At 43.2% G+C, this 27,670-nt stretch overlaps 1 protein-coding gene across 3 annotated transcripts in view; it reads right to left on the reverse strand.

Annotated features, from left to right (window-relative positions):
• Positions 1-4,060: 4,060 nt before the first annotated feature.
• The window catches only part of tnfrsf21 (tumor necrosis factor receptor superfamily, member 21), a 51,772-nt gene continuing 28,162 nt past the window's right edge, over positions 4,061-27,670 (reverse strand). For 2 of the 3 annotated variants that reach the window (XM_030722054.1, XM_030722053.1), the window contains exons 4-6: positions 24,263-24,528; positions 7,850-8,102; positions 4,646-6,268 (exon numbers count right to left, since the gene is read on the reverse strand). In XM_030722054.1, coding sequence (XP_030577914.1) covers positions 6,039-6,268; positions 7,850-8,102; positions 24,263-24,528 — 749 coding nt within the window. In that variant the 3' untranslated portion in view covers positions 4,646-6,038. Of the gene's footprint in view, positions 4,488-4,645; positions 6,269-7,849; positions 8,103-24,262; positions 24,529-27,670 lie in introns of those variants that run through there. The other variant, XM_030722055.1, reaches the window with a different exon arrangement.

Raw genomic sequence — 27,670 nt, forward strand, 5'->3', positions numbered from 1 at the left:
AACTGAGGCCTTTCTGTGTGGTATTACATGTCCTTTCTGTGCTCAGATTGTTTCCTCCAGGTCCAAAGACACGTACCCCACCGCTTGTCCAAAAATAACTGGGATGAACTGGATAATTTAAAAAATGTATGCATGGACAAATACTCAACAAAATCACTGATGATAGCAAGCCTGCACATGACCTGCCTGTCAAACAGGAAGGACAGGTCTACCTCCCACTCAGCAGGGTCCTTATCTAAGAGGTCCACAGTGACAGTGAATGCTTCAAAATTGCAACATGAGAAGAAAATCTGCTGCTGCCTCGGCAGCAATGGCTTCATTTGCTGTGATGTATACACGTTCCAGGGGAATGGGTTCTCCAGGCCTTTCTCCTTCAGTGAGATAATGATCCTGCACTGAATGTCAAGTGAAATACATCTAACAAGAAATGCTAGTCCGCCAGCTTTTCATTGAGATACCATATGATTGGTAAACTGCTTGCTGGTAGCCTTGGAAATGTGAAGATGTCAGGTCACTGGGTGGGGCACTGATGGCAGAAGAAGCTGTGAATTAGGGTTTGATGTGCAGCATGCCAGCAAATGCGGGAATGCATTTGTAGCCCAGTAGAAAGAAAGTACCATATTTATTTCATTTTGTTTTATGTAATATTTATATGTCATTCAGATGACAAAAAAAAAGAAGTTGTTTGATTAATTTATGTATCATTCAAGTTTATTTTGAAAAGTTTTCATTTTCTTGGTTCCACGATTTTACTGGAATCTTATTGCAGGGAGGAAACTTGTCCTGCCCCCTCCTAGTGTGGAGGGTCAGCCAGAGCAGAGACCCAGCGTGACACACGTGGCAGGAGACAGCCGAGAATAAAGTTTCCAAAAAAGTGAGAACAAAGTCTTTCTCATCCTCTAAAAGTGTACACGAGTAGAAGCAGGAGTGACCCAGGCGACAGGTAACGAGCTTGATGAACTTTAACTACTTTCCACTACTTTTAACTAAACCATCTTGGCTTGTTTTTCTCTGATACCCTTTGAAGCTCCCTGGAGTTGGATCCTGGATTTCGTCCTTGGCCGAGGAGGTGGTGAGCCACCCAAGGAATCAATTATTCCATTTACCAAAGAAGGAACCCGCCTATCCCCCCCCACCCCCAGTGAAATGTTCTAATGTGGGAGGACTAACATAGCCCACATACTGTCACTGACTCTTACTGTGGGGGAACACAGGAAGAGACAATAGTCTTAAGACTTGACTAAATATTCTTCAGCTTGGAGGTGCAGGCAGTGACGCAGTCCTGACTGACCTCAGCTCAGTTGCCAGACTAACTGTTGACTGTTGACTGGAACAAAACTGACTGTCATCAAGAACCCAGTTTAAAATTGAATAGAAAGGAACTGGAAGAACTTAATGTCATTACCAGTGATAATTTTTTAGTATAGAGTCTAATAATCCACATTGCAGTGACATTTATTTACTTATTTATTTGGTTTGTTTGGTAAATGTTGAATTTCAGCACCCTTTTAAGTTGTTCATTGTGATTCGGCATTGTCAAATAGAACAAGTACAGCAAAATCAGTCAAAGCCTCGAAGCTACTTCTCACACATCTCTGATCTCTAGCACCTAACGTTCGAACCTAAACACTAGTCCAATATATCGTAGCTTATTCAGACCACCTAGCGGGTCTCAGACTGTTACACTGGTTACACGTTTCAAGCCGGTGAATTCACCACCAGTCAGTTAAAACTGGTTTCTGAACAAGTAGAACTTGATTCCATAAATCACTTGTGTCATCCAGCTGGCACGGTGCAGAGCACGTAGCTGTCACCTGAATCCCTCCAGGGGACGATCACAAAAAGGAATGACTGCTGGCTCACGTTAGTGGTAATCATCACGAGGCTGAGCGGATTCCAGCTTCTGGTTGTACAACTTTGAGACAGATTTATTTGGCTGTCCTTGTTTAAAATGAATGTTGAGTTGTCAAGAAATGTATGTCAGCAAAACATGATTTTTGGTTGGAAAGTTAGAATTTACAACTGTACAGTGAGTATAATTTCAAAATAGAAAAGCATGGTGCAAAAGCAAGAGTTACATGAGAGTGGTAAAACATACTGACATTACATGAAATTTCACTCCAGTGATTATTTCCTAAAGAGGAACTGAAAAATCAAAAAGCTTAACTTGGCATTTCAGGACTACCTGACTAACGAGGTTAAAACGACGGTCACCCTGCAGCTCCTTTTTTCTCTCTGTGTTGCAGAAACTTCATTTTCCCTGAACACAAATAAATTTAATAGCAGTATGCAGAGTTAAACCAAACAGAATTCACTGTTAACGCTATTGCACTAAAACTATTATGGTTTATTGAGAACACAATAACACAGTGTAAAGATCACAGTGTAAACCAGCAGCTCTCTTCTGTTTGGGACACTTACTGCATTATGATGGTAGCTTACAGAGTCGTAAGGTTATCGAGTCTGTGTAACTGTATGTAAATCTATGTAAATGTACTAGTTCTTATATAGTGCTTTTCTACTCTGTCTGAGCACTCAAAGCACTTATACAACACGTTCACATTTACCCATTCACACAAGCACTTCCCAGAGTAACTAAGCTAAGTGCTTACTGTCTAACATTCACACACATTCGCGTCAGAGAGCAAGTTGGGGTTCAGTATCTTGCCCAAGGATACTTTGGCATGCAGCCCGGAGTGGCCAGGAATTGAACCGCTGACCTTCTGATCAGTAGGTAACCTGAAACATGTACTGATGTACTGAAACATGTAGTGACACTCCTCAGGTTTAACCATTCCTTTAGTTTCAGGCATTCACCTTCAAACCAAAGACAAAAGACAAATGGTGTTTGTCTTTGTTCTTTAAAAAAAGAAGGTATTGTTTTCACCACCTGGCAAAGTTTAAACTTTCTGCCCAAAACTGAATTCTTTTTTTTGTTTGTTTTAAAGCTAATTTCAACACGACATTTTTAAAAAGAGAGAGAGAGACTGTATAAGAGGCAATATAAAATCCAACTGTACAGCAATATTTGTCTTATAGAAATCAGTGACAATTGATCCAAAATGCTGCAGCTCGAATACTGACAGGGACTAGAAAGAGAGAGCAGATTTCTCCCATATTGGCTTCTCTTCATTGGCTCCCTGTTAAATCTAGAATAGAATTTAAAATTCTTCTCCTCACATACAAGGTCTTGAATAATCAGACCCCGTCTTATCTTAAAGACCTCATAGTACCATATCACCCCAATAGAGCACTTCACTCTCAGACTGCTGGCTTACTTGCAGTTCAGAGTAGAATGGGAGGCAGAGCCTTCAGCTTTCAGGCCCCTCTTCTGTGGAACCAGCTCCCAGTTTGGACTCAGGAGACAGACACCCTCTCTACTTTTAAGATTAGGCTTAAAACTTTCTTTTTTGATAAGGCTTATAGTTAGGGCCGGATCAGGTGACCCTGAACCATCCCTTAGTTACGTATGCTACAATAGGCCTAGGCTGCTGGGGGGGTTCCCATGATGTTGCTTCTTTACTCACCTCTGTTCACTCTCTGTGTTTATACACCATCCTCTGCAGAAGGTTTCTTCCTGATAAAAGTGGAGCTTTCTTTCCCACTGTCACCAAGTCATTTTTGTGTATTATTGTAAAATCTTTAGCTTACAACATCAAACACACTGAAGTGGCCGTTGTTGTAATTTGGTGCTTTATAAATAAAATTGAATTGAATTGAATGTGGTTACTTGTTTTGTCACACCAACGGTCCAAAAGCTATTAACTTTACTGGCGTGTGTATCAAAAACAAGCATTAAATATTGTTCTGAAAGGATTATTGCACTGTTGAATGTTGTGGCTCAGTTGTAATATCCAATTTTGACATTACTCTCTCTTAAATCTTATTTATTGCGGTCTTTAAAACTCCATTTTTTTTAAATTGGTGAAGGAACTTTGTTTTGTTCTGGGAACAGTGCACACAGTCATAACTTAGCACCAGTCCTGCAAAATAATGTAAACACTGAAACAGACATAACACATCGGATACAGATAACACATAAAACACATAAGACATAAAATTATGACAAATATTTTAGCTTTAATTAGTTGATTTTCAGAGGTTACATAGTAATAAACATACTGGTTACATGTGTGAAATTTGATTAACTCATCGACTCAGTCCTCATGTGCATTTCACACCTCTATCAGAAAAAAAAAGCTCACATCCTACAGTTTTTAACCTCTTTAGTTCCACCAGGTTCCTGGTGACTGAACTAGGGTAAAGGTTGTGGGTACAGGCTAAGTTTGGCTTTATTTGATGTCCAACACTTAAAGAATTTTCACTTGTTTGCAGCACCCAGATGGCAAAGCTTGTAGTTGCTGGAAATGTGTCTATTTAGCACGTGGTTAAAATTAAACCTCATCTTCATGGATCACCACCTGGTGGATATTAAGAGGTTAAGAAAGCTCACAGAAGCTCCTCCTCATCATCATCATCATCATCAACATCCCGCAAGACAACCTCCACACTTCTTCATTCAGTCTTTAGTTTGAGTATCTCTGTCCTTGTCCCCCAGCCGGTGTGAGATCACATCTAGCACCACGCGGATGTGCACCAAACATTGATGTGTTTCCTGTTTTTTTTTTTGTTTTTTTTTGGGGGGTGGGGGGGTGGGGAGGTGGTCTCTTTCTGGGTTTATTGTTGTCTTAAGAACAGTGGACGTTGAAGGAACAGAGATTACATTTTTTTCGCTCATTTACATCAAGTGACAGAAGTAGACAGACTTCAAGTATGCATACGTTACATCCTGACACCGAGCAGGAGTAACGACATCTGAATGCCCGTGAGAGAAAAATCAAAACACTGACAGAAAAATAAGAACCTATAAAAACAAAACAATCAAATTAAATGTTAGTTAGTTAGAAAATGTGAAGGACACAGAAATTACAAGATCTGCCTCTCCAATGGAAAATAGTGCATCATTATTACATTTTCTCATCGACTACATGGCGCAGGTAGCAACACACGACTGCAGGGAGGGAAAAAATCTCTTGTATTTTATCCTTTTTGCTGTAGCACTGAAACACTCAGGCAACTCATCTGACTGACAACCACACCAACATGAAGCTCCAAAATGTATCAAGAACACTTTATCAACGCTACATCTGTGGAGGCAAACAGGACTAGCTCGCAAAGGTCTGTATGTGCATACTAGTATAAGACTACTACTACATACTAAGTACTTCTCCTGAATGAATCCAACAGCAGCTGAGCTTCCAAAGTGACACGGTTTCAGTACCAGAGAAACAGTCAGTGCACTAAAGCTTTTTTCTTAACAAGAGTTATTTTGCAAAACCATATATCATAACATCAGATAAATGTCATTTAAATCCAGTATTTTTGATCCATGGTTTTGGGTGCAGAGAAGCAGGATAAACATCTAACTAATGCTACTGCCTGCTGGTGGTTATAATATGAGGGAGGGAGGAACAAAACTTTGAAAAAGGGGCCAAGTTCAGGCACATGACTTACAGTTGAATACACACTTGGGCAAAAATATGGTTTACAAGAACCTTAAAACTAAAGAATAATACCAGTGTCGTTTATAGCTTATGTACTTTGCCCATGTTCATTTTGAAATGTAGCTTGTTACACTTGAGTCGTGTTAAAGGCAAGAGAAGCCTGAATGATCGGCACAAACAACAAAAAAACACGGGTATTAAACTGTAGACGTGAAGGCATAACGACCACTTCAGATAACGAAAGTGCTACATGTGATTTTCTATGGAGTCCATTTATGTCTTGCTCCTTTCCAAACCAGCATTCCCCTAAAATAGGAGGCTTCTGAGCCTCACTCTGTTACACTGCGTATCGTGGTACAGGATGGGTTGTTTTGAAGGGGTACTCATGTGCAAGAGAAGGAGAGAAATAAAGATTAGAAAGACTCACTGGGTGCAAACCACCCCAGACTTAATCAGAACACCACATCTTATTCATCCCTCGTATTTCTTGTATTTCTTGTGCCAGCTCCCGTCTGTGTCTTCCTCGCTCCTCCACTATAAGAGGTCAGGGAGGTGGCTGTACACCGAGTCCAGCAGCTTCTGGCTGGCTTCCTGACTCTTCACTCCTGCGATCTCAAAGAGCCGGTCCAGTTTGTCCTCAGCAGCTGGGATCTGCTCGATGATGTGAAGCTCCTCTGGGTTCAGGATGTGCAGCATGTCATCAAAGATGGGCTGCAGGTCACATGGGTCCAGACGCACCTGCCGGAGCACCGTGTCTTTCTTCTCTGAAGGGGAAAAAAGCGAGGAAAAGGTTGTTAGAGAACTATTTACTTTGATGCAGGCTTTGTAATCACCCTAAGTAACTGAATACTCCCCCTTGCACAGGTTCTGCGCAACATAAGCACTAAATAGCAAGTTAGCAAGCTGGCTACCCCAGGGAATTGTGTTCCAAACTTCATGATGCCAATGTGACCAGCTAACCTTTAAAAAAAAAATTTAGTCATTTTTAAACCTTTTTGCTTTAGCAGAACTGATAGTATCATTTATGAAATACAATAAATAAATTAAAAAAAAAACATTTTCCTCAAAATCAGGAAAAAAGCTTCTTCAAATAAAAGGATCTTCAGAGCAGTACTTCTCTAAAACATTTACATATCCCAGGAATGGGCACAGAAAATGATCAGATCACAAGCATGTTTCATTGAGCATAAATTAATATAAAGGACATTTCTTTAAGAAAAAAGCACAATATAAGAACCAGTCTGTTTACCATTCGTTAGACATTTGAGAGTTAATGTGAAAAAAACAAACACTGTGACTGGTGTGAATTGTGACCACATGAGGGCAGTCAGCACTCACACATTGGTGTTTGAATGAGTGCGTGACAGATTTTTCTATATGGTTTGAAACGAGAAACTGCTTGTATAGATTATGCACACAATCTCTCCTTCCAGATTAATGATCTGTGCTGGAGACCTGAAATACTGTCACAGCTGATAAAAATATGGTTCCATTTTAAACTCGAATGTGGTATTATTGAAAAAGTGCATTTAATGAATCAGATCAACAACATGTTTTCTTTGCCTTCATTTCAGTTCCCTGAGGTATAATACAGACTGGCTGAACTGGTCGTGTTTGCAGTTACTGCATATTCAAGCCAAGATACCTTCAGGTAGTTCCTGTTTTCTGCCAGATTAATATAGGTGCAAAGTAAAAATTAAAATGAAACTTGAATTAAAGCTCAGGGGGAAAAAAACTAATACAGGAGTTTGTTTACCGTAGAGAGTCAAAAATAATTAAACTAGTAGCATCTACAAGTGGTCTAGATTCTAAAAGAATGATGTTCAGCCCAAAGTCAGACGTAAACTCAGGTAACTCAGTGAGGACACAAAACATGGAAGACATGCCAGACAAAAACTTGATTGTTACTGGACAAAGTGCAGCTTACCAGTGAGCATCTACATGTTCACTGACAAAGCTGACCGGGTCAAGTGGAGTTTTTGCCTGTGTGAGAAAACAGGAGACAATTTGGCAGGCAAAAGACGACCTGTGACTTATGGTGGTGAAACTGTTATGGTCTGGGGCTTGTTTTCCACTGCATTCACATCACAAAGTGCTTAAAGGTCACGTGAGGCCATCTATCCTGAAGTCAACTGATTTAAGCTGCGGTTTTCAGTCATAGTGGAACCTCAGGTCTTGTCTAGTATTACCAAGACTGGACCACTAGCTAAGAGAAGATGGGAATTGCAAAGGGATCCCAGACCACCAACAGCCCCAAAAGCACCAAATGAATTGAACCTTCTTTGGACCTTAATCTTAGAGTTCTGTTTAGGCAAAGAACAGATCAGGGTGTGGTCAAGTCTCACCTTTGGTAATGAAGGAGCCATTCCGGCTGAGGGCAGAGTCTTTGCTGGAGGTGGAGTCGCAGCGAAGCAGGGGCTCCGATTCATCAGGGAAGAAGCCTTTGGTTCGCTCCACTGGTGACTGCTCCACACCCACGCCACTGACCCGGCCCAGGCTACCGCTGCTGGTGATGCTAATGGGAGACTCCATGGGCTTGTGGATGGGACTGAGACTATTGCTTACATTCACTGAGGTCATCAGCTGGTTGATATCAAACTGTAAATATGAAGGAGAAGCGAAAAGTGAGGAAAAGAAGGGGAAGAAGACACGGAGGGGGAGTGAGAAGAGAAAAAGTTATCTGAGAGGCCTGGGAGAAATGGCTAACCGATGATATATGGAGTATGACTATAAAATAATGACGTGACTGCCTGAACCACTGAAAGCACAGAGACATTTTACATTTATGGAAAGAAGAAGTGAAGTTTGACAAATTCAGGCTTTTGAAAAGCAACTTTGAACGCTTCGGGCTGAGACTGCTGAAGAAACTTGCAATAAGTAATGCCTCCAAAAAGGTCCTGGCTCTGAATTACTCCCATTAACAAGATCTGAATGTTTACAGGTGCTCCTGTGTCTGCTGCGTGGTCCCTGATTGATCCTGCAGTTCTCTTCATCTCAGGATGATGCCGAGGAATATTTAGGTAATGCAGAACTATATCTGCCCACTTTGCACAATATAGCTAATTAAAAAGATACATGCTCACATCCACACATACAGCCAATTCAGCATCACCAATTAATCTGGGCTTGCTGCCAGTCCATGGCTTTGGGACCAAGCCCGGAGGCTCCACACTGAACAGACAAGCAGGTTTGAAGCAGGAAGTTTCTCTCTTTTCTGGCCCTTTCCGCAAAAACACTAATTCAGTATTCACATTATTCTGTGACAATGAAAAATGACAAAGTGTCATACAGCACTGCCACAACTTTGAGCATTAACAAAGATGTAAAATTAAATATGCTTGGAAGGCTGGTAATCTTCTGCTACCATGTGACTAGCTACAGACCTACTGTTTGGCTAATAAAGGGAAAATTCAAGATCAGGGTTCAACGGATCTCACTGACAGTCCGGCTGTGGGTCAATGATTGGCAAACAGAAAAGCCATCAGGAAGGACGAAGAAGGCTGAAAATGGGCCCCTGCCAAGAGAACGTCTGACGCCATCCACAAAACAAGATTATTCATTAATATGTTGCTGCATGGCTTGAATGCCTTGCTATGAAAAAAGCCATGATCCAAAGTAACTAACGACTTCTTTTGAAAAGAAATGTCAATAGTTTTTGATGTGTATCAGTTAGAGTAGTATTACTTCCTTTGTTCCCTGATTTTTTATATATATATATATATATATATATATATATATATGCACATTATTGTTGGTGGTTGCCTAATAATAATGTTAATAATAATGTTCATACTAAAATTTTAGTGAGTCCCAGTCTCTCTCTCTCTCTTCTTCTTCTTCTTCCTGTCTCCTCCCGTGGGTTGCACCTAACCACTTCTCTTCCCCTCACCCCCTATTCTCTCTCTTTCTGTCTTTAGTGAGGCAATAGACCCGTGGTTTGAACCAGCACTAACTGGTTCTTGGGATGAGATCATGAGAGCACTTTTTTGTTTTTCACAGCCCGGGCGGGCCTAAAGGTTGCAGCAGCAGAGGTCATTTCATTCACCACACACACTGGAAAAGGAAATGGTGACTGGAACAGATCAAAAACCAGACAGAACAACAATTAAATACACAAAACTAACATATTTTAAACTACTTTTTTTTAATGCAGTGGAGAATTGAGTCTACTAGAATGGATATTCTCTTCTAGGATATAACACAGAAACACCTGTGCTGTTCTCTTTTCCTCTTTCCATCCCATAATGTCTGGATCACTGGGCTGCAGCATGACACAGCTTACATCCATGATGCTGATGGAACAAGTGCCCTCTGTTTCGCTCACACAGGCAAGTTTACTTAGAGTATATGCACACATGTACATATACACACAGTCACAATGACACACCGAGTTTCATACAACAGCACTGGAACAAACAGTTTTCAGGGGCAGATGCAGAAACACACACAGGTCCCAGAGGGACGCAGCATCAGGGGACAGGAAGTCACGCCAGAATAACACCAGAGATTATTCTGGCTGCTGAATCTGCCGTTTCAGTGCAGTTTCAACATTTTCATTTAGTCTGTCAGGTCAGTACTTAAAAAATATAAACTGACCTTTTACCTCTATGAGCTAATTACAGAGGTAAAAGAGGAGTTATCAACCGTAGGTGCAATATTTCTATCGTTATCTCTTTCTAACTTTAGATTAGAGAATAGCAGACCAACCAACCAGGTGGGGTACACCCTGGACAGGTCACCAGTCTAACACACAAAACACCAATTAACCTAACCCCATCCATAAGGAAGCCAGAGTACCCAAAGAGACCCCAAGGATGGGAGAATATACAAACTGGCATTGAACCAGGAGCTTCTTGCTGTGAGGCAACACCATGCCACTATACTGGAGTCCATGAAGTGTTTCAACTAATTGAACCCAAATCATTTAAATTTAATGCCAGTCTGTGCAGAAAACATGAATCTATGTATTTATCTTGCAGCTCAATAACCTTTGATTGTGTTTGTGTGACCTAATTAAAAGGATGAAGCAACAAATTACAGTATATGGATGACTTATAGACTAAATTACACCATGGTGATACAGACCAACAGTCCACAGCTAGGATAATTATAACAGCTTAGTCCCCTCACTTGCTCATTAGTGCCTAACCAGCTAGAGTGAATGTTTGTGGATGTCTATTCACTCCCTCTGAAAGCACTGTAAACCACATGGAGTCCTGTTTCCCTACCCCAGCAGCACTGAGCAGCTCACAGCAGAGCTGCTGGGGATGGAGCCGGAGCGGAGGGGTCACTGAGACAAAGGACAGCTCTGCTGTTCCAGAAAGCTCCGACGCTACTGCGTGTGTGCTTGAGAAAGAGAGAGAGAGAAAGGACTAGACTGAGGTGCACCACGAGGGTCTGCTCGGGACAATGGCTGTGACACACACACCAAACACACAGCCTACTTATACAGTATGTACACACGTGAAAATTGAGCCAGCTAGCCTCACTTGGCAGAGTTGACAAACTGCACTGGCTTGAAGGACGCACGCACGCACGCACGCACGCACGCACGCACACACACACACACACACACACACACACACACACACACACACACACACAGGGAATGTTTAAAATTGATTTGATGAAAATGAAGATCACCCACTTGTAATTAATCCCAAAACATGTGAGCTCACTCAGTGATCTATAACTTTATCTACAGTATGACATTTAAAGTGCAGCAGATCAGACTGATCTCAGGCTGCATTACAGCATTCTTGATGTCAGAATCACTCACAGACATATGCAAATAATCTCTCTGAGCTGAAAGAGTCAGTGCAGTTTCTGGGAAATTTTTGTCCTTTTCCAAAGAAAGTAATGGATGTGGTTTCCTTTTATTATCCATGGAGCTTGTTACAAAAGGGACTGAAAGGCATCTAATGGGACCTTAGTCATAAACACTCAATTAGGGCAGGAATTGTATTTAACTGTGCTCACTGTGGCAGTAAGGGAGAAAAACTGTAGCTTTTTGTACATTTGCTTCACAGAGGAGAAGAGGAGGAAGACTACGAGGATGAAAGGACTGGAACAGAGTAGATGGAGGACTTTGTTTGTCTCGTCCTGTGAACCACAGAAGATCTAATCACTGAAAACCAGAAACCATTTGTACAAAAAACAAATATGTATAATTATATAATGCACATAAGAAGTTTATTCTTGAGTTTCTCGCATGGTGGACTATTCTCAATTTCAGTACTGTAGTCCTTAAAAGCATTACTCACTTACGAGATTTCCTTTTACCTACCCAGCAGCCCTGAACACTCAGACAGGAAAATGTCAAATAAAACACATATTGGATTTTTCATCCATCCATCCTTTTATCCTGTTCATGGTCGCAGGGGGGCTGGAGCCTTTCCCAGCTGCTATAGGGTGAGACGCAGGGTACACCCTTTACAGGTCACCAGCTTGTTGCAGGGCTAACACAGAAAGACGGACAGACAACCATTCACACTCACAGTCACACCTATGGGCAGTTTAGATCCACCAATTAATCTAACCCCAGTAACTGCATGTCTTTAGACTGTGGGAGGAAACCCAGACACGCGGAGAACCTGCAAACTCCACACAGAAAGGTCCAAGGTGGATTCAAACCCAGAACTTCTAGCTGTGAGGCAACAGTGCTAACGACCACAACACCGTAATCACCTGTACATTTTATTTCCCCCTGTGTTTTAGCCTGGCAGAGTCAGTCATGCTCTAACCATAGTGTCCCACCGCTCTTTGCAATGTTTTGTCAGGTCTTTACTGTTCAAAATGAACACAGTACGAGATGATTTTTTTGAACCTAACTTTCCTAATGTATCTCTTTCTGTAGCGCCGGTAAAACGGCTGCATGACCTCAGACACCTGTCTCCCCTGTTTGTGTTTGTCTCTGTGTTTGTATTTCTTGGATGGGTGTTCTGTTAACTGTAATTTCTGTTTTTCATCTCTCCCTGGACACAGCAGCTGCATGTGCTGCACTCTCTGACACAACACACAGAAACTTATCGAAATGAAACACCGTGGCTACTCTTTAATCAGTTTTATTGTATATATTGATGCCAGGGCAACAGAAACAAGCAGGCACAGGACTAAGTCCATAAAACATTAATTTGATACATGAATAAAACATTTTTTTTTAACTTCACTAAATTTCAGGAGTTATGCTATTTGTAAATGAAAAATAAGTCAACTTTGTGCTAATGATTTGGTATATATTTTACAGTACTTAAGGTCCAAAATAAAATATATCTGTAGACATGTGGAATCATAGGTTTTAGCTAATATCTGTGGCAGTCTCTTTTTGGAGATTACATCTATCCCAGGTCTTATTTTTGAGCTGGCTCTCTGCAAACTCACTTCCTGGGAGGGGGCCTCATAGCTCACAGTGAGGAGCACAAGTGCGAGGAGGAAGGAATCCACTCTCGTGCAGCATTGACGATAAAAATAGAAACATCCGTCAGACTGCTGATGCTCAGCTTTTCTAGTGGGAATGCCATCAATTCTGAGATGATACAACATCCAGTGTCATACATCGCTGTTATGTAACAGACGCATTGATATGCTTTCCATAAGTGAGTGACACTGACCAGATATGAAACATGCAGTACAGCGCGCTGACTGATCACAGCCTTCATCAAACCCAAAAGATGTGCTCTTTAACTCTTTTTTTTATTTCTATATAACCTTTTCTTAACCTTGCACCAGTCTCCACGGCTGAGAGATCAAGCCAACATGGAAGAGCAAAAAAATGCAGCTCCTTGAGCGACCACTTGAGGCTGGCTCCAAAGGCGAGTCAGTTTCTACAGATCATAATGTTGCAATGCTGAATTTTACAGAAGACATAAACATGTTTTTAGCCTGATGCAGAATCAGGGTTTGGCCTCCCTGCTGTCACAGGGAAATGTACCCAATAGCAGGCTGTCAGGCCACTGCTATTTCAAATCACTGAACTGGATCTTTTTTTTAATTTTTTTTTTGTAGTTTTGGTATATTTTGGAGCATTTCTGTTAGAGTTACAGTATTGTGCAAAAGCCTTGAGTCACCCTTCATTTCTTCATTTCTTCGTTTGGCTAGAAAAAATGGGAAATATGGGCTGTGATTTATTGAAATGTGCAAACATACATGGAAATAGAATGTATATGGCAAAAACAGAGTTTGTAAAGTTCTAATGGGCTTGAATGTCAGTATTAGGTATGACCATTCTTCAACACAGCCTGAACTCTCTTAGGCAGCTTTCTTCTAATGATTTTAAGTAAACTTCAGGAATAGTTCTCCTTCAAGGACATTCAAAGCTCTTCTTCAGATTTTGGCTGCCCTTCGTTCAGTTCTCTGTTCGGATGATCCTGCACTCTGGGGAGGTCATTCCATGACTGATAGTGTTCCACTGTGTGTTTTCTATCCAGGGATGCATTTACTTGATTGGCAGTGTCTGGGATTACTGTCATGTTGAGAAGTGAAGCCAGTGCTAATCAGACACTTTCCCGATGATGCTGCATGGTGGATCAAAATCTGATGGTACTTTTCCGCAATGATAATTCCATCAATTTTGACAAGATCCCCAACAACACTGGCAAAAATGCAGCCCCAGACCATGACAGAGCCTCACCCTTACATCAGAGGAATCAGAGATTCTCTTCATTGGCTCCCTGTTAAATCCAAAATTGAATTTAAAATTCAGGCCCCATCTTATCTCAAAGATCTTATAGTACCATACCACCCAAATAGAGCTCTTCTCTCTCAGACTGCTGGCTTACTTGTGGTTCCTAGGATACTTAAGAGTAGAATGGGAGGCAGAGCCTTCAGCTTTCAGGCCCCTCTTCTGTGGAACCAGCTCCCAGCTTGGATTCGGGAGACAGACACCCTCTCTATTTTTAAGCTTAGACCTAAAACTTTCCTTTATGATAACGCTTATAGTTAGGGCTGGATCAGGTAACCCTGAACTCTCCATTAGTTATGCTGCAATAGGCCTAGGCTGCTGGGGGGGTCCCATGATGCACTGAGTGTTTCTTTTCATTCACCTCTTTTTACTCTATTTATACCCCACTCTGCATTTGATCATTAGTTATTGTTAATCTCTGGCTCTCTTCCACAGCATGTCTTTTGTCCTGTCTCTCTCCCTTCTGCCCCAACTGGTCAGGGCGGATGACTGCCCCTCCCTGAGCCTGGTTCTGTTAAAAGGGAGTTTTTCCTTCTCATTGTTGCCTATAGTGCTTGATCATAGGAGGTCATCTGATTGTTGTTTTGGGGTTTTTTTCTGTATTATTGTAGGATCTTTACCTTACAATATAAAGTGCCTGAGGTGACCTCTTGCTGTTTGGCACTGCATAAATATAACTGAATTGAACTGAACTGATTAGAATATAGAGATCCAGCATCTGATTTTAAAATGACAACATTACAGATATGCTTTCATTTCCAGTTGCCACCAAGCAGTCCTCACCTTTAAATATAACCTCTCTTCTTCCTCTCCTGTCCTGTCTTTTGTACATCTTTTGCCAGTCTGAGCAAAGTTATCTCACACTCTTTTCTCTGGGAAATACAGCAGCTGGACCTTTAGATAGCAGACACACTGTGTGACAGACTGCACAGAAACAGTTTGTGTGTTTGCTGATATTTGTTGAGATGATAGAAACAATGCTTTTGAAATTACCTGCACTTTAAAAACATTGCTGCCTTTATGCTCACTCGTCTTCTGTAGCACTAGGTATATGCTGAAGTACCATGACCACAACATACGGACATCTGTACCAAAAACAGTGTTCCACATCATTGCAGCCCACTTTAACCCCTGATTATAGCATTATAAATGATGTATAAATTATTTTTAAGCCCCAGTGATGGACACACCAGTATGGTGAAAATTCTACTTTAAAATATTAAGCATTATTGAGTATTTGTACTCTGTTTACTGTACTGTACTGTGTGTCGGGCGGTGGCCGAGGGCAGAGGCCCTGGCGGACCGATCCCCGGCTATCGAGACTGGCTACTGGGACATGGAATGTCACCTCTCTGGTGGGGAAGGAGCCTGAGCTAGTGCATGAGGTTGAGAGATACCAGCTAGATATAGTTGGGCTCACCTCAACGCATGGCCTGGGCTCTGGAACCAGTCTCCTGGAGATCGGCTGGACTCTGTTCCAGTCTGGAGTTGCCCTCGGTAAGAGGCGGCGAGCTGGGGTGGGTATTCTTGTATCCCCCCGGCTTGCTGCCTGTACGTCAGAGTTTTCACCGGTGCACGAGAGGGTAGTTTCCCTGCGCCTTCGGGCTGGGGAACGGGTCCTGACTGAATGACAGTTCACAGTACCCACCCTTTTCTGAGTCGCTGGGCGGGGTGCTGGAGAGTGCTCCATCTGGTGACTCCATAGTCTTGCTGGGAGACTTCAACGCTCATGTGGGCAATGACTGGAACGGCATGAATGGGAGGAACGGCCCGCCCGATCTGAACCCGAATGGTGTTTTGTTGTTGGACTTCTGTGCAAACCACAGTTTGTCCATAACGAACACCATGTTCGAACATAAGGATGTCCATAAGTGCACATGGCACCAGGACACCCTAGGTCACAGGTCGATGATCAATTTTGTAATCGTATCATCAGATCTGCAGCCGTATGTTCTGGACACTCGGGTGAAGAGAGGAGCTGAGCTGTCAACTGATCACCACCTGGTTGTGAGTTGGATCAGGTGGCGGGGGAAGATGCTGGACAGACCCGGCGCACCTAAACGTATTGTGAGGGTGTGCTGGGAACGCCTGGCAGAAGCCCCAGTCCGGGAGATCTTCAACTCCCACCTCTGGCAGAACTTCAACAGCATTCCAAGGGAGGCTGAGGACATTGAGTCCGAATGGACCGTATTCCGCACCTACATTGTTGAGGCTGCTGCTCAGAGCTGTGGCTGCAAGGTGGTTAGTGCCTGTTGTGGTGGTAACCCCCGAACCAGATGGTGGTCACCGGAGGTGAAGGGAGCCATCAAGCTGAAGAAAGAGTCCTATTGGGCTTGGTTAGCCTTGGTTAGCCTGTTGGACTCCGGAGGCAGCTGACAGGTATCGACAGGCCAAGTGGAATGCAGCTCGGGCAGTGGCCGAAGCAAAAACTCTGGTGTGGGAGGAGTTCGGTGAGGCTATGGAAAAAGACTTTCGGACGGCATCAAAGCAATTCTGGCAAACCGTCAGGCAACTCAGGAGGGGAAAGCAGTGCTCCACTCACACAGTTTATAGTGCGGGTGGGGTGCTGCTGACTTCAACTGAGGCTATAGTCGGAAGGTGGAAGGAATACTTCGAGGACCTCCTGAATCCCACTGACACGCCTTCTGTAGTGGAAGCAGAGTCTGGGGACGAGGGAGATGACTTGAACATCATTGGGAGCGAGGTCACTGAGGTAGTTAAACAATTTCTTGGTGGCAGGGCCCCTGGGGTGGACGAGATTCACCCTGAGTTCCTGAAGGCTCTGGATGTTGTAGGGCTGTCTTGGTTGACACGCCTCTGCAACATTGCGTGGAGATCCGGGGCAGTGCCATTGGATGGGCAGACTGGGGTGGTGGTCCCCATCTTTAAGAAGGGAGACTGGAGGGTGTGCTCCAACTTTCGAGGGATCACACTCCTCAGCCTCCCCGGAAAGGTCTATGCCAGGGTGCTGGAAAGGAGGCCCTTTGTCACCGATTCTGTTCATAATTTTTGTGGACAGAATTTCTAGGTGTAGCCAGGTGGCGGAAGGCTTCTTCCTTGGTGGCCTCAGGGTCTCATCTCTGCTCTTTGCAGATGATGCGGTCCTGTTGGCTTCATCAGGGGGTGGCGTCCAGCTCGCAGTGGAACGGTTCGCAGCCGAGTGGGAAGTGGCCGGCATGAGAATCAGCACCTCTAAGTCTGAGGCCATGGTCCTCAGCCGGAAAAGGGTGGAGTGCCCTCTGGCTCAGGAACGAGTTCTTGCCCCAAGTGGAGGAGTTCAAGTATCTCGGGGTCTTGTTCACGAGTGATGGGAGAAGGGAGCAGGAGATCGACAGACGGATCGGGGCTGCTTCTGCAGTGATGCGGACGCTGCACCGGTCTGTTGTGGTGAAGAGGGAGCTTAGTCTAAAAGCGAAGCTCTCGATTTACCGGTTGATCTACGTTCCTACCCTCACTTTGGGTAGTGACTGAAAGAATAAGATCGCGAATGCAAGCGGCAGAAATGAGTTTCCTTCGAAGGGTGACTGGCCTCTCCCTTAGCACTAGAACTACCAGACTCCTGCCAAATGGCAGTTATACCTTTAAATCCCAAGGTGCTGCCAAATGGCAGCTGTGAATTGTGTCATGCAAATGAGGCCAGCACAACTAGACACTAGACGACCCCCTTTCATTTGTAAATGCAGCCATTACCTGCCAGACCTGGAGGTTCAAGCACAGACCTTAGGGGGAGGGGTATGCTTGAGCAGAGCCTAGAAGTCTGAAATGCCTGAGACATCTCTTCTGAGTAGGGACTAGAAGGGGCTTTCAAAATGGACTGTATTGTTTCACTCATCACATTTACTATACCACATAAACTTTTGACCATTTCATACATTTTCACATGCCCTTTATTCAGCATCGGTCAACAAGACAAAGTAGGCTTCCTATTGCCATGTACTGTAAGGAAATTCTAACTGTAAATATCTGTAAAACTATTATAAATCATTTGTGTTCCATAGTCCATACATAAATGCCCTTGTGTAAAGCTGCCATTAACTTTAGAGTGTAAGTTTTTATTTGTGTTTTAGTGTTTTGGCTTATTTTCAAATATTATTTAATTTGATTTATTTTTTATTTTAAAGTATTGAACTGCCATACTTAGAACTCCATATATGTATATATAAGTTCTATGTGAATGTTGTTATGTTATGATTTTTAGGAATACTTTATCTCAGTATTGATGGACAGTTGTATACGACTATAAAAGGACTGAAGACGACCAAAATATTTATCCAGCACATTTTTATTGGTATATTTGTTACAGATTGTCTGAACACATCTGGCACTGCCACGACATCTCCTTTCTGCATTTTCCACATGTGAACTTGTTGCAATAAACACAACACTTACTGGCATGGTTATTCTTGCAGCAACCACTCTCACCTGACACAGGGAAAAGGGCATTGTGCCAGGTGAAGTTGAAGCCAGCTGAAGGTTTTCCTTATGCACCTCCTTGGCTGCCATATGAGACTGTGCAAGCTCTCTTGCAAGCTTCACCAGGAAGTCTGTCCATCTCTCTTTGACCCCAGTGCATGCTTGGTAAAGCACATGTGCATTCAGTGCTGCAATGTCAATCAAGTTGTAAAACACAGCGACTGGCCAACGCCGTGTTCCTGAACGTACAGTGTACTTTCGCACCATCTGGTCCATGACATCCACACCACATTTCAGGTTGTTGTAGTCGGTGACTGTGTTTGTTTTTTTTTCCGGGTATCCCCAGTCTCCACCACACTGTGCATGCTACTGAGGATGCAGACAGTCTTTCTCCGTTTGGGCGCGTAAATGATCAGTGTGGCACCAGAGGTTGAAAACACCTGTGTGCTGAATTCCTCATGGTCCAAAGTCTTTTTGGCGGAGTCTGGAAGCTCACGGTGAACCTTGTTTACTGTGCCAAGGAGTGTGGTCTTCCGGCTGAGCAGTCGTTGTGCTAGTGACAATGACGTAAAAAAATTGTCTGTGGTAACGGTTCTTCCTTTGTCCATAAATGGTTCCATAAGCTTCATCACCACATTTTCCGATAGTTTTTCCCCCGTGGGACGACTGGGGTCTTTGTCAAGATATGGGATGATGTTGCATACATACTTGGATTTCAGGTCACATGCCACCCAGAACTTTATGCCAAACTTGTCAGGTTTTGTCGCACTGTACTGCAGGAAACAGCAACGGGTCTTAGTTGGAAAAAGTTGCTCATCTATGGTGATGTGCCTTCCTGGGTTGTAAGAGGTAATGCAGTTGGAAACAAAAGACCCCCAAATGTCAGAGAGTGCAGCAAACCGATCATTTGCAACTCGTTCATTGCGTGTGTCCTTGTCATCGAAGCGTAGGTGCCGCATGATGTCCTGGAAGCGGTTCCGGCCATAATCTTGCTGATTGCGGGCACTCCCAGTGTTGCTGACCATACATCATGCACCGCTGGAAGGCAGACAATCCCACGCAGGATGAGGATTGCAATGAACGCCTTTAGTTCAGGGAGGGCCATGAACCAGTTTCCCTGCTGTGTCTGGCGTGCATGCTGGACAGTCCACTCCTGAATGGTCCGAAGCATTTCCAGAGTGATGAAACAGAGGAAACTCTGTAAGCGACTCGACACCTTTCTTCTGGCCAAAGCAGTTGGCTCTCCATCTGTGGCATAACAATCAATTGGGCTGTGATGCAGAGGCCTTCCGATCTGTTCCTCACGCCACACTGTGCCGTCTTTTGCCGTCTCTGTCAGCCACTCATGTGTCTCCATGCGACCTCTCTTTTCTGGAGGTGGCGAAGTTTCCTCATCTACAGGGTGACCATGTTTGAGATTTGATTAGTGAAATGTTGAAATAATGTGCAATCGCAAAGATATTCATCTCTTCCTAAAACACAACAAACGGCAAACGAAAATAGGAAATTTAGGAAATCTTACCAGAAGAATTTTCAGAGTCGGAATTTAGCACAAGGGTTATTTCATCTCCATCGGAGTCACAGGGGTTGACATGGTTGAGGATCATGTCCAAAGCTTGCTGTGTGCCGTAAACCTTTGGCATCTTTGCTTCTCAGTCAACAGAGTAGGTGAAATATGTGTTGTGACCTGGCTTTTTATACACCTGGCGACCCTGAGTCATCATTTGTCATCATTGGTAACCCATCCCCACCCCCACACCCATCCCACACACATTCCAATCTACTGGCCCCGTGTACATAACAAAAGGTGGCCTAATGAGATGTAAAACTGCCATTTGGCAGCGCTTGGTAGAAAAAGGAGTAGAGGGAAAATGCTGGTAGTTCTAGTGTTAGAGATAAGGTGAGGATTGCGGCCATCCGGGAGGGGCTCAGAGTAGAGCCGCTGCTCCTCCTCATCGAAAGGAGCCAGTTGAGGTGGCTCGGGCATGTAATTAGGATGCTTCCTGGCCACCTCTTGGGTGAGGTGTTCTGGGCATGTCCCACTGGGAGGAGGCCCTGGGGTAGACCCAGGACACGCTGGAGAGATTATATCTCTCGGCTGGCCTCGGAACGCCTTGGGGTCCCTCCGGATGAGCTGGAGGAGGTGGCTGGGGAGAGGGAAGCCTGGGCTTCTTTGCTTAGGCCCCTGCCCCCCGCGACCCGGCCCTGGATAAGCGGAAGAGAATGGATGGATGGATGGATGGATGGATGGATGGATGGATGGATGGATGGATGGATGGATGGATGGATGGATGGATGGATGGAGTATTTGTACTTTGTTATTTCTCACCTCTGAATCTGATCATTAGGGATGTTTCTGGTGACTAAATTACCGGTCCATTAACAAGAGAAAAACAGTCAGTGAATCTAGTTTAAAAATCAGAAAGCTCTCAGAAAACAGTTAAAATCTGACACAATCTAATGGACTAGGTTAAATATCTTTAAAACATGCCACATGTATGTGTCCAAGACATTACACAGGCACCATGTCAAATTAGTGTAGCTGAATGTAGAGGTGCTAACAGAAGCAGAAGTCTTCTTCCAGGTTAATGTCCAACTGTCTGTTCAGAGTGTTTGTGGATTTCTCCAGTCGAGTGGTAATGTTACACCTTTACAGATTTTACCTGAATGATTTGTTTTCTTTAAGTCCAAAGACTATGAGTCCACAACACAAATGTTGAATACGACCAGAGTCACACTCAGTGATCCAGTTCATCCTAAAGGTGATGGATGAAATGTCAAACCCTGGCTGTTTCCACTTCTTGTGGGTGGCCGTCGGTTGGTTGATGTTATTAACTTTTGCTCTTGAGTCAAATCCAGATTTGAATCTGCATCCAGGAAAAGCATTCTTTACCAATGGGAGAGAAAATTGGACATTTCGCATCACAAACAAATCTGGATCCTTCTGGATCACAGTGTATGGGGAATTCAGCCTTGGCAGAAGTATGCAGTCTCTGAGTGCTTCCTTATCCCTGATATCTTATCCCTGCGATAATATTCTGATTATTAGTCAGTGATGAAAGGCCAATTTAGAAGTGGCTGGTTTTTTTTTTTATATATAACCAGAACAAGGCTCTGAGTGTGCAGCGCTGTCCTTGGTGAGCATGGTCAAGAGCACTAATTTGATACAAATCACAGGGAGATTAGAAGAGAACGATGAAGGAAAAAGAGGAGGAAAGTAAATGGCGGCAAAGGATCTGGCGTGTTCTCTGTGTGTCCCTCTCTGATTACTGCATGAGCCTGATACCAGGCTGCTCACTGAGGCCGGACACGTGCTCTTTACTGAAATTCATCCTACTCCGTGCATGCCAATGACACAGAAACTGCAATGAAAACTGCAAGGTAACATAAAAATAAGGTCGCTTCTGCTGTATAGAATCGATTCATGAAAAAGAAAAGGGTGGTATGTCTGATCTGCTGACAATAAGTAATTGTGATAATAATAATAATGTTTATGCATGTTTTTGTGTGTTAGAGCCCTGACTTCAGTTCAGGACAACACTACATGAACAGAGAGCTACATTCAATTGTAACAAAACAGGAGAGTGACAGCTTTCCTGGTGGAAATACTTATCAGTGCTTATAATTTGTGTAATTTTTATAGCTGTACTGCTGGTTTTATTGAATATTGAATATTTTGTCTTGATTGACAAATCTGACCATCACCGGAAACTGACCATCAGCATCTGGACTCCCAGGGAACCTACGCCAGGATCATGTTTGTGGACTTCAGCTCTGCCTTCAACACCATCATCCCTGATCTCCTCCAAGAAAAGCTGTCCCAGATGAACGTGCCTGATCCCATCTGCAGGTGGATCACTGACTTCCTGACGAACAGGAAGCAGCACGTGAGGCTGGGGAAGAATGTCTCGGACTCCCGGACCATCAGCACTGGCACTCCTCAGGGCTGTGTCCTCTCTCCTCTGCTCTTCTCCCTGTATACCAACTGCTGCACCTCTGACCACCAGTCTGTCAAGCTTATTAAGTTTGCAGACGACATGACTCTCATCGGACTCATCTCAGACGGGGACGAGTCGGCCTACAGGATGGAGGTCAAACGTCTGGCGTCCTGGTGCAGCCACAATAACCTGGTACTGAACGCCCAGAAGACAGTGGAGATTATAGTGGACTTTAGGAAGCACACAGCCCCTCTACCCTCCATCATCCTGACTGACACCCCCATCACCACAGTGGACTCTTCTCGCTTCCTGGGAACTACCATCACCCAGGACCTCAAGTGGGAGCCCACCATCACCTCTGTCATCAAAAAGGCCCAGCAGAGGATGTACTTCCTGCGGCAGTTGAAGAAATTCAACTTGCCAGCAAGGACCATGGTGCAGTTCTATACTGCCATCATTGAGTCCATCCTTACCTCCTCCATCACTGTGTGGTACGCTGGAGCCACCACTAGGGACAAACAGAGACTACAGCGCGTTGTGCACTCTGCTGAGAAGGTGATTGGCTGTAACCTCCCATCTCTCCAGGACCTGTACACCTCCAGGACACTGGGGCGTGCAGGTCGGATCACAGCCGACCACTCTCACCCTGGGCACAGACTTTTTGACCCTCTCCCCTCAGGCAGGAGGCTACGGTCCATACGGACCAGAACCTCCCGCCATAAGAACAGTTTCTTCCCCTCTGCTGTTGGACTCATGAACAATTACCCTAAGACTGTTACCACCACCCTCCACAAACGCTGATGACCCTATGTCTATGCACCTGTCTGACTGCACTGATGTACATATTAGTGGAATATAGTCTACATTCTTTTATCTTTTAATTAGTCTCTGCACTGTATATTTTGTAAGCTCTAATATCTCTGTATATTTGCAATTTGTATACTTGTATATTGTCTTATAGTTTTTATACTTATTTGTTTTTTTCTGTAAGCACGAAGTACCGCAGCAATTTCCTAATGCTGTGAACCTGTTCACCCATATGGCAATAAAAACCTTCTGATTCTGATTCTGATTCTGATTCTGATATGTATATGAATAATTATATAAACAATAATTATAGTCAATGCAATGTATTTTTCATAAAATTATCCTTGTCATGATGTAAACCCCTAAAGCAATTACATTACTATCTAATTCAAGTTCTGTACATATAAAACATCCTGATCCAATCCAATTATGTCTTAGTTAGACATAATAAATGACTGCATAACAGAATAAATGTCTCCAGCGAGCTGCTACACACTCTGCAGTTTATACTCTGCTGGGCACTTTGGCCTTGCTTCAGACTGTGCTGTCCTGGGAGAAAAATGCTTTAGAAATCCATCCTGGCCTCAAACAGACAGAAATCTCATCCAAAGTCACGCCACTTCCTCGCTAATTTACTTATCCTAACGAGCATGCAGGGGGAGGTTAGAGCACCACGTGCAAGTGTTGTTTAGACATCAGCTCAATTTGTGTGAGTGAAGTAACTCAGAGGCCCAACTTCAGAGGGACACACCAAAAAGATGTCCTCCCAGATTAGATGTCAGTAGAAGAAATGTTCAGAGAACACTGTGTACTACAGAGCTGCTGATGGACCAGATGTGAAGATAGCAAAGGTCAGTGAAAACAGGACATGGTGGTAGTAGAATGTTTGTCCCCAACACCCACACATCCATCAAACCTACCTGTGGGTTGTCCTCCATCACACAGCGGATCTTTTCCACCACGTCAATGCGGCGCTGCCGGTGCAGGGCGTTGATCAGCTTGGCCAGGTTGGCATCGCTGTCCCGGATTGTCCAGTGCTGCAACGCGGCATACGCCCTCTCGTGATCAGCGGAGTAGCCATTGGAGAAGGCGGCGACCTCGCGCTCCGTGGCGTTAGCCAGCGACTGATAGATGTCGATCCACTGTGTGCCCACCTGGGCTGCCACAAGCTTCAGAATATCCACCCCTGAACACCAAAAGAAAGAAAAGTTAGAGAATACAAGTGATCATTTATTTAATCAGTTATTTAAAAAGAAAAAAGGAAAGGAGGCTCAGATGGTTTCAGTAGGTCAGTAAACTGTGCTAACAGGATGCAACAACAAACTGCTTTATTTCTAAATCATGGAGAACTCTCACTGTTCTACACACAACTCTTTCTCTCAGTTGCAAAGATCTTTACATTCATTTAAATATCATATAATTTCAGCTTCTTCAACTCTCACAAGTAGAAAATATAACAAGCATACAAGTCAGTGGGATTAGCACCGGTGACCCTTATCTGAAGCTGTGTTATTGTGCAAAAACACATTCAGTCCTGAAGCTGTAAAATACTGATAAAGTCTCTTCAACAACAACAGGATTTATGGACAATATGGAGAAATTGTCAGTTGAAAAGAAACTAATGAACTAAATCCCAACATTTCCATCAGTCTCAACTGTTCTTGTTGTTTTTAATGTGCAGGAAAGCTGAGGTAGCTCTAACCTTTTTGGAAAGATCTTGTGATTCCAGAAAGCGGAACGATGCCAAGACCACAAATGATTCCAGCACAGAGGCAGAAAAGTAATTCCAATCAGACTTAAGAGTTTTGTTGTAGGGTACACAACAAAATACTTGTCTAGTCAGAGCACACTAAATTACATGTGTGTCTTTAACGAGTTATACGCAGACCTTCTAAAAATGAGACAATACGCTAAGAATCCTGACCTGAAATCTGACCCCTCATTTCTTTATATTTTGCTTCAAAGGCTTTTTTAAAAGTGGTCTGTCTGCGCTTTCTGAAGGTCTTCCAAAGGTTTTTCACTAACTTTCCGTACAGTCCTTTTCAGAGGAATGTTTTTCTGTTTGTTAAGCCACTTAACACTGACCTCTGAATCATTCAAGGATAAAAAGGCGCCTGACTCAAGTGATGAACCAGTGTTGCATCACATAACAACACTGTAAACCCGGATAAGTTTAATCTACTTAAAAAAAAACCAAAGTAACTTGTTGCCTTAATTTTTTTAAGTAATGAAACAGTTTATTTAACTCAGCCTGTTAAGTAAGCACTACTCCATTTCCAGTTGAACTAAATTGCATGTTCTAATTGACCAAACTTATCTTTTATAGTTCATGAAAAATAAAATGTCTTTTGATCAATCAATTCCCCTATCCTTTTCATGGTTGTGTGGGGGTGGTGGGGGCTGGAGCCTATCCCAGCTGACAAGGCAGTAAGATGCAGGGTACACCCCGTACAGGTCACCAGCCTGTTGCAGGGCTGACACAAAAAACCATTCACGCCTGTGGGCAATTTAGAGAGACCAATTAACCTAACCCCAGTAACTGCATGTTCAGATTGTGGGAGGAAACCCACACAGACACAGGGAGAACATACAAACTCCACACAGCAAGAGTCCTGGGCTAAGGTGGAATTGAACCCAGACTATCAGATAGTTATTCTAGCTGTGAGGCAGCAGTGCTAACCACCACGCCACCATGCTGCCCAGTAACACAAATATTTTTTACAGTGTTGAACTGTGTCTGTTTAAATTTGGTAAATAAACATGATAAAACTCAGCCCTGCTGAATGCTGGTATATTAACATTTACAAATAACATTTGTCAATGGAAAAATAAAAAAAACTATACGAGAGAGCGTTGTGAACAAAAACACCAAATGTCTACTATTCCAAACAGCGAGAGGCCTGGGCCAAGCCGGAATTGAACCAGACCTTCTAGATGGCATTCTACCTGTGAGGCAGCACTGCTAACCATCATGCAGCTGTGCATTAATCCAGTCTGTTAAAACTGGTATAAACTAGATTTTTAGCAGGTGCAAAACTTGATGATATTAAGCTGTTTGAACTCAAACACATGATTACAATAAGCTAGACCATCAAAAAGTACAGTCTACTCAGCATTAACAAGCAATATTCACATTCTAGGCAATTTTAAATAATATGAACTCAATATTTTTAAGTGGAATCAAAATCTGGGTTTACAGTGAAACAGCTTAGCAAAGAACCCATTTTAAGTTGTAACTTTTGGCACTTTGTTACTAACTGCGTGCTGCTGCTAGCCACATCTTTTCTTCCTATTTTGTTGAATCCATGAAAATTGCCAGTATCCAAGGAGTGATGAATCCAAATTTGAAATCTTTGGTTCAAATAGTCAATATATACAGATTATGTCAGGAGAGGTACAGCAGTGAGAGTCTGCAGCCATCTGTAAAACATGGTGGAGGCTCTGTCATGGTTTGGGGCTGTATTTCAGCCAGAGGTGTTGGAGATCTTGGCAAAACTGATGGAATTATGAAAGCAGAAGAGCACGGTCAGATCTTGATCTGTTGTGAATGAGGTAGCACCTTTATTAAATTCTTCTAGATTCATTTGGCTGCAGCTGTTGAGCTGAGTTTCTAAATTTTCTACACATTAGAAGAAGAAAACAATATTGGTATTGGGTAATTATATTTTAGCAAATTTCAGCAATGTCGCCCTATTTCTTTTCAAACTGCCACTGGCTTTTAAGGAAAAGGCATCTTTATCAAGTATTGAGCAGCTGGAGTTTTTAGAGTACAAATGGCCACGAACGGATTTACTCAACTAATCTTTACCAACCAGTCACAGCTGTACGGACAGCTGTCATTCCTGGAGCAATCTGCCATGGATATACAGCAGGTTTTGGCTGAGGCGCCCTAAGCGTGTCTCAGTAAATTCTCTCTAACAGCCTCACGCCTCACATTGTACTTCACAGTCTCCCTCATGACACACACCGCTGCGTCTTCAGACTCTCTGCTGCACTTTCACTCACTGTTATGTGACCTGACAGTGACTCGGCTTGAAATCGAAACGCTGACTCACCTGTTTGTAGGGTGAATATACAGTAGCTGCCTTGTTTTATTTGACACAGAAAAGGCAACACCGATGCGTGTGTGCGTGTGTGGTATAACTGACCCTTTTTTCCCTGAATGTAAAGCCCACAGTGTCTAGCTTCAATATCATTTCAAAAGTTACAGCGTTCTGGATGCTGTATGTGCTTTATTCCATTCAATTCAATTCCATTTTATTTATACAGCACCAAATCACAACAAAGAGTCGCCCCAAGGTGCGTTATATTGTAAAGTAAAGACCCTA

This window comes from Archocentrus centrarchus, chromosome 24 (assembly GCF_007364275.1).
Source record: "Archocentrus centrarchus isolate MPI-CPG fArcCen1 chromosome 24, fArcCen1, whole genome shotgun sequence".
NCBI lineage: Eukaryota > Metazoa > Chordata > Actinopteri > Cichliformes > Cichlidae > Archocentrus > Archocentrus centrarchus.